The 8,239-nt window shown below is 35.0% G+C and overlaps 1 protein-coding gene across 7 annotated transcripts in view; it reads left to right on the forward strand.

Annotated features, from left to right (window-relative positions):
- Positions 1–8,239, forward strand: part of LOC117168706 — a 172,461-nt gene that overhangs the window by 44,633 nt on the left and 119,589 nt on the right. For all 7 annotated transcript variants that reach the window (XR_004466543.1, XM_033354405.1, XM_033354406.1 and 4 more), the window contains 3 exons: positions 2,045–2,242; positions 2,329–2,590; positions 2,666–2,788. Coding sequence is in view for 6 of the 7 variants with exons in the window: in XM_033354405.1 (XP_033210296.1) it covers positions 2,055–2,242; positions 2,329–2,590; positions 2,666–2,788 (573 nt within the window). In the remaining variant the exon portion in view is untranslated. The remainder of the gene's footprint in view (positions 1–2,044; positions 2,243–2,328; positions 2,591–2,665; positions 2,789–8,239) is intronic.

The following is an 8,239-nucleotide window of genomic DNA, read 5'->3' on the forward strand; positions in this document are numbered from 1 at the left end:
GGGCGCATACTTTGAATAAAATATTTGTTATCATTCTCTTGAAATAAATGTGTTTTTTTCTTGAAAAAATACCGGTTTCATATGTATACACCTGGTATAGTGCGAAAATTTACCAATTGAAAACTGCTAATAATTTGAAGAAAAATTTAAAAAGGGAGTCGGGTTGGTGATGGCCAACTAATGTGAATAACTCTGCCCACCCGGTAGCAAGACATTTTTTGTCTATATTAATTTTGCAGTCCGACATCTGGCAAGAGAAGAGTAATTGGTCAAATCTCGAAACCTGTTCCAGCTCTCCCTTCAAAAAAATACTTATCAGTGACTGCTCACAGACGAGTAATATGTCACAACTCGAATTCCTTTTCTAAATCTTCCTTTAAAAAAACGCGTGTTAGTGACTGATCACAGAAGAGTGATCTGTTACATCTCGAACCCCTTTTCCAAGCCTCTCTTTAAAAAATGCGCAAAACATTGTACTATTTTTCCAAAAATATAATCTGAACAGAAACTTCCTCATTGGCACAACAATTTTCCGGAATAGAAACTTTAAATATGGCAAAATTTTCCGGAGCTCAGTGCTCGACCTAAAGATAAACTAAAAGTGCACTCCCTGAAGTGTTAATGATTTGAGGCCAAAAAAATTTGATAAAAATTCAGCTGAGGCTAGAATTTCACATGTTTTTATAAACAGTTTGCGGTAGAGATTAAAATTAGAATTTTTTATTTTTTGCAAAATAAAAATACGCTTTCGAGAATAAGGTGGTGCTGAATGAGAATTGAAAACTGTTGACTTAAAAAAGTTATTCAGCTCGCGGGAATAGTACATTACGTGGCTAGGGGCGTAACCGAGTGAATGCAAAAGAGCATGAAGTTGGCTGCACGAGGGGTCGCAAGCTCCGAGTACAGTCAACATGCGAGTTGGTGTTCGCGAGGTTTCAGCCCCTTGCTGCGTATATTTTTTCACAATAAGAACATTGAACGACCATGACACAAATATTGACGAATACGCAGTGACAATTCTTTCAAAGAGACCTGAAGTCTGCGTTGCAACGTAAGTGATGCCACTGCAGCGCACAGAAAGTTTGTGCGCGCTGTAGTGGCAATACTTGAGAAGTTTCTCCGGTAGGGTTAGGTCGTAACTCGCGAAAGTATAAATACTCTAGGGTTTGTCATAACAGGCTTGGAAACACTAGAGTTTGTAAAGTACTTTCGTACACACTCACCTGCTTACAGCCATTTAGTCCCACTTCACAGGCTACGAAAGCCGCCATTTTCGATGTTCATATTGTGAAAACGAAATTTTTGGTGTTTGTATTTTTCGCTTTTTTGCTTTTAGAAGTAATTAAATGTGATTATTTTTATATTAAATTTGACATTATATAGAATAAATTAAAATATTTTAGTTTTTAATTTTAATTATTAAGAAACGCTTAAGAAGAGAAGTATTACTTTTCAAAGGTAAGAAAATTACCAAAATTGAAAGAATACGCTGCATGAGGGTTAAGCACAGCATGTTCCTTGACACCCTGCTGCATACCAACTTTTTATTACTATACTAAAAAATGCGCTTTCGAGCAATTTTTTTTAACAGGATGTGTAATTGATTTTAAAATAACTTTCGGGCCAATAAACCCATTTTTTTCAAAATGTCCCTTAGCACCTTTTGGACTGCCACCTTACATTTATAGGCTATAGATTGAAATTTCATGTTCAGACTTGAATTTTTCTACGATTTATGCATTTAATTATTTATTTATGAAATAATTTACCATACTATCGATGCATCGTTCAAGTATGAAAAATAACAGATGAAATATTTTCTAGGATCTGATGTAAGAAAATAATTCTTTAAAAAACATTGAAACTGTTTAATCACACACAATATTATAGAATGTATAATATTATATAATAAAATAATATAATTTTATATAATTATATAACTTTAGATATTAATTTAAGGCTTAAAAGTCTTAATGTCTTGTTGCCTTTATATTTTATTACTGATATTTTTTATAACATAGTTCTTCAACTTTTTGTTAATCAGGTTTTAGAAAATGAAGGTGAAACGGAGTAAATCCTTGTCACCTGATCCATCGAGCAGTGGAAATTCGAAACGGGCAAAAATAAAGGATGATTCAAAAGATGGAACTGCAGTGCAACCCAACTTATTGAATTTCTCTGACGACGTTTTGCTCATGATTATAAAGTATCTTGATTCTTTTGACACGATGAATCTAAGCATGTAAGATTATCTCAGTCTAAAATAATTTTTCTAACAAATCATAGATTTTTCAGTACGCTTAAATTACTTTAATTTAATATTAACAGGTGCTGTCAGCGTTTAGACCGAGTTACGCGAGATAGAACTCTATGGGATGTCATGGATTATCGTGCAAGAGCAATGTCAGTAGCAGAATTAAAAAAATACACGAAATTTTTTCAACCTTCAGTGAAAACTTTTGCTATACGTGGAAAATCGGAATGGAATAATTATTCAGAGTTTAACAAGAATTTTCTTGACATAATAATGGAAACATGCACGCATCTGAAGGAATTAATAATAGAGGAGTTTTATATCAACGGAATGGAAGTAAGAAATATGAGAATAATTATAAAACTGTCAGGACTTTCTTGTCCGAAAATAGCAATTATAATTTTTTTTCAGATCCAAGTATCAGACTTTCCTTCAAGCCTGGAAAAACTTTCCTTGAAAGGCTGCGACGTGTTTAACATAGAACAAAAGAAATCCTATTTTTTTCAAGCACAGGAGCACATGCCTAATCTCACGGTAAATAGTATTTGTAGTATAGTAGTTTATTGTAAAATGATTTGATGAAACAAATCAATATTTGTATTTATTTTGCGATTTACGATTGGACCGTAAGACATAAATAATTTAAAATCTACGATTTGAAATCAATAAGTGTAGTAGTTTATTTTCTTTGAACCCTTGGCGCAAACAAAGAAGTTGCAATGATTCCTTATACTTGACTACAAGATTAGATGTAAATATGTAAAAAACTAAATTACCATTAACGTAATTTTCTTTGAACAACGGGGCGTTTTGTCGAATATGATATACCCTGCTGATGAAAAATCACTAAAATGGCACTGGCCAATACCGTTCCAGTGCTGCTCGTTTGAAGCTACTCAGACTCCGGCTTTAAATGCCAGCAGAAGTTTCGTTTATACCTGCGACTAGACTACCAAGTAGACGAGCTAAAAAAGTGGAAAATCAAAAATTATAATTTGCAAAATTTTGAAATTATCTATGAGGTTAGAAATTCAGAATCTACGGGTTACGATTTTTTGAGATATCTTTTTGTTTTATATGTTTACAATTGGAATTAATAGAACGTATCTCGTAAATGGAATGAGATACGTATATACTTTTAAATTTGTCTCCAAATTATTAACACTTTTTTAATTGATGAATTTTCTCATTATACATTTTTTATATTTATAACGTACATATTAATATACTATTTGGACTTGAATTAAAAAAGGTTGTCTGTTTTTGCGTATCTCATTCCATTTACGAGACACGTTATATTGATTCCAATTTTAAACATAACATTTTTCAGATATCTGACATAATTGAAACGCGTAGATTCCGAATTATTATGTTTTAGGCTGTTGACTTTGAAATTTAAAAAATCTATTTCTAAATTTTAATTCGAAAGCTTAACAAAGGATCCTTAGTGAGTGTCGGCTACTTTATTGAGACAACCTCTCTACGTGTTATTTATGATAGAATTCTTATTTCAATGTTGAAAATGACATTTTAAAGCCTTCAGACTGTTCAAATGAGCTACCTGGATCATTAAAAGATTCCTTGAGCCTGAGAATATTCAGAGATTTTTATCCGTAGAGACCAGTTGAATTTACGGGACACTGCAGACGATTTACTTATTTTACTTAATGTTAAGAAACATAATGTAGGGTAACTTTCAATTCCCATCTCTAGGATTTTTTCTAGTCAATTAAGAATCAATCCAAACACCTTATTTGATAATTTGTGAACCCTAGTTCTAATCTAAATACATACCCTGGAGTATTGAAAGTTATAAAAACTGTTCCATTTGAAAAAAATTATATTGAGCTTTCTAAATCTCTTGAAGATATCTCGGGCTCCGCACCTGAGCTCTGTACAAATTAGGTGCTTTTCACAAGACTATTAAATATTTTTGGAATTGGATGCAATGAATTTAGGTTTATTACCTTTTTCAGTTCAAGCGAGGAGTTCGTTGCCAAATTAACCTTACCTGCCGATTGGAAGAGAAGTAGACCTAAATCCCTTCTCTCTTTCGTCGCATTTTCTGCGCGTCATCCCCACCCCTGGCTACTGCTCGAACGCTTATTCGGTTCTGCTTTCCGAACCTTCAATTTCCATTTCGGTATCGCCATCCAGTACCCTACCACCTATCACACTACCGCGCTTTGGTCCTATTACAGATACATACTTGCGCACACAATATAAACAATATTCGCGCGAAAACATAATTTTTCAACAAATGTTGACATTCGATGTAACCTATTGAAGAAGTTAACTTGAATTTGTAAATGACAAGCAATTCTAGATCGAAGACCAAATTTCTTTTGGAAGAGAAATAAAAAATAATATATCGGGTTAAAAAAGGAGATTCTGTAATCGATATTGCAAGAGAAGTAGACCCTCGATTTAATATCAAGGAATGATCAAGCTAAGCGAAAAATACATTTTTTTTATCGAAACACTTACATGCCTATCCAGAGTTCTCAAATTTTTCTTTTTTTTTCTTTTAATAAAACTTGTAACAAACCAGAATTTTTAAAAGGATTGGCGTGTAAAATTAGCATTATAACCTCTAAATATTCTTTATTACTTGTTTCCTCAAATGTCAAATTTGGACCCTAACTTTTTTGAATAGATTCAATTTTCTCTACCAATCAGCTATGAGGATAAAGCACGCGGAGAGACAGTTTTTCAATGTGGTGGGGAACTCACCTAACGTGAATCCCAGACCCAGACTTTCGTGATAAGTGGGAGGGTACTGTACAGGAAAGTACAATCTTTAGTATCAGGTATATGACCCTCTTTTTATATGATTATAATCTACTGCGAGAGATAGAGGCAGAAGTGTGATGTACAAAAGCAGAGGGCTATATCGAAAACAGATGTGTGAAAACCGCGAGTTTTCGACATTTGAAGCGGACTGCAAGTTGTTGTTTGTTGACAAGGGAAAAAACTGGAGAAAAAACTCGACAACAAGAAAAAAAGCTCTAAACCTGCTGCTCGCTACCGGATAATTTCAGCAGCAGTCTTGGCGTTTCAGAGCGTTAGACCCGCGATACGGGAGGGAGGCATTTTTAGATTTAGCTCGTTTTCACAGAACTCGTCTGCCGAGATCGTGTTCGAGAAAAAACGCTAGCTGTCCACCCTAGTTCTTCATATGCTACATGAAAATAGAAAACCCTTATTCTTTTATTTTGAAAAAAATAATAATTTGCAAGACTACGCATTTGTTGCAAAGTTTTCTCGACATTTACTACTTAACAGAGAATTCATGGTACCGCCTGTGGTTCAGCTTGGCAGTTCAGCAGCAAATGTAACAGCTACAATTTGTAAACTTAACCTGCTCCTTTGGTAAAAGTTGAGGCTTGCCCGAGTCCTCAATAACTACCTTGCCTAAATATTGTTGCATTTCTGCAGAGAATTGTTCTCTGCCGTATTCCATTTTTGATAATAATTCATACAATCGGTATGAGACGATGTTGGAATTTATTTATTATTAATAATTATTTTAATTATTAATTTATTGTTTAATAAATACAATAATTGAAATCTTTATTTATAAAGAATTAATAATTATTAAGTCAAAATAGAGCACAGAGAAGGGCATGTTTTACAATGGGTAGCACGTGTCACATGTATGCATCAGGCACATAAAATTCAACAGACCGAAAGGAAGGAAAGCGGGTTTGGTTCCCTTTTGAGTTTTTCTTGTGTTTGACGAAGCAGTTGAAAACCTCTTATTTGCGTGGATTTATTGACCCACTCTGATCCTTTGAGAAAACGCGTGATGGGCACAGAACGCGCGAGCACCTGTTACCTGTTACGTCCGAATTTCGTATCCTATTTTAGTTGGCTGAACCGATCAATCCCTTCGGCTTGCTCCTGTTGCCAACCCGGAAAAAGTATGGTCCCGCTAAATCTAGATAGAACACGTAACGACTTACGGGTTGAATGTTGCCTTTTAAAAGTTCCGATGTATTCGAGGTCCCGAAGTACGGACGGACAGACTCAGTCGATCTGGTTCGTGGCAGGTTACTCAGGAAACGTCGTTTTTTACTTTTGGCCGATGCACCTCGACGGTTCATATTTGGGGTGATCCAGTTAGGGATATTTGCAGAATTGTCAAATGCCTTCATTTGGATTTTTGCACCTGCGAGACAGGAACCTCGCAGGATACCCAACAAAAAATCTAAATTTTAATTTGAATCAAAATTGATGCAGGTTGGAATTTCCAACTTAAATTTAAGTATTTATTATTTCCAACCTTTGTTTATGTATAAAAAATTAGGCATTTTGGGGTTACTTTTTCGCTGAGTAGGCACGTGGTGTTGTTTTGATTTTACCACTTGCTCCGGCTGTGAGATGACGATGAATAGTATGTAAGGTGAGGAGCGAGACGGACTTATGGAAGAATAGTATGAAAAGAAGATGAAAATGGTAACGAGTAGAGAAACCGTGGCGCGTTGAACTGCTGTGGCCATAGCGTAAAGCTTGCTTATTTGCTAGAAAGAGACGCTCTTATGGTAAGAATATAGGGAGGAAGAAGGCGAGAGTACAACGTGTGAACCTTATAGGCCTGCAGTCGTCGCGGAAGCCAAGCTATATGCTAGGAAGAGACGACGATATTTTAGAGCATCGGCGAGAGAGAGGTGGCGCACGATGCTTGCGCGCGCTTGCGTGTGTGTTTGATCGCTTCAGCAAAGCGAGTGAAACCGTACTTTCGTTCCTTTTTAGGACCTTACATGCTTTTAGTTTTGGCTTAAAAATTGATGATTAAAATTGACCCCTTTTTCTTATTTCTATCTTCTTATTTTAGGCTGATTATTAAGATATAAATTCATCCATTCATACATGCACTCAATTCATTTATATATCTTTTTTCCTCAATCCACCCTTGCATAATTGAGTGGATTGCAAAAGCAAACCTAAATTTTTAGTCCTTAAGAAATAAAACATTAAGTTCATCCGATAATAATTTTAATTTTTGATTAAAATTATTCTCCTGAGTAATTGCCTTCCTTATTCGGCAAGTTGGTTTGTTGCTAATCCTCGGGAGCTTGGAATGCTACGTAAGCATTCCGACAATAAGCTCTCAGGTTGCTATTGAACCAGGAAATACTTTGTAATTTGTACTGAGTCTGAATTAACGTAGCGTGAAATAATATTTTCAGCTACGTTAATTCGAGAACAACTAAATATTCATTTTAGTTTGGATTTGCTCGTTACATCAAGGCACACGAGGGATTCGTCGGCTTTTTGTTGTGATTTCGTCGTACCCTGTGGTCGTTCATCTGACAGTAATAAGATGTGGCCATAGGTGCTATTTACCGCAGTTCAACTGAGAGCCAGTGTAATTTTCATGGATCCCGGTTGCTCCCAGTAGGCCCACGCGGTGGTTGTTTAATCTATTTTTTAGTTAAATATATCATTTAAAAATAGGTTAAAGAATTACCGCAGGTAGAGTTCTTAAATTCTCGAGAATTTAAGTTCGAGTTATATAACGGAGAATATGGCAGAATTGACAATAATTTAAACTGATTCAAGATAATTTATTGTTAAAATATTAAAATTGTTTATTGTAAACTATCCGAATGTGAATTTACGGCTAATTTATCAAAAATTGAGTTAAAATATGAAGTTAGATTGACTTTGAATCGTTCTCGTAAATTCTCAACGAATTTATCCCCCGGTTATATTCTTGGTAATATCCTTATTCTCGTTACCGTTTTTAAAGTAATATTACCGACTCAGAACGGCGAACCCTCATATATACTAGGCAGTCTGATAAGTACCTGAAAATTCTAAGAAATGGCATTAAAATTCACTAATGTGAACCATTTTCGTCGAGCTTGATCCTTCAATTGACGCCTGTCAAAACTGCAGCCATTTATGTTTACGCATTTACAAGTTACAGCACTGAGAAGCGACTAACCTCCGAGTTTTTTTTAATATGGAAAAATCTGA

This window comes from Belonocnema kinseyi, chromosome 3, assembly GCF_010883055.1.
Source record: "Belonocnema kinseyi isolate 2016_QV_RU_SX_M_011 chromosome 3, B_treatae_v1, whole genome shotgun sequence".
NCBI classification, from domain to species: Eukaryota; Metazoa; Arthropoda; class Insecta; order Hymenoptera; family Cynipidae; genus Belonocnema; species Belonocnema kinseyi.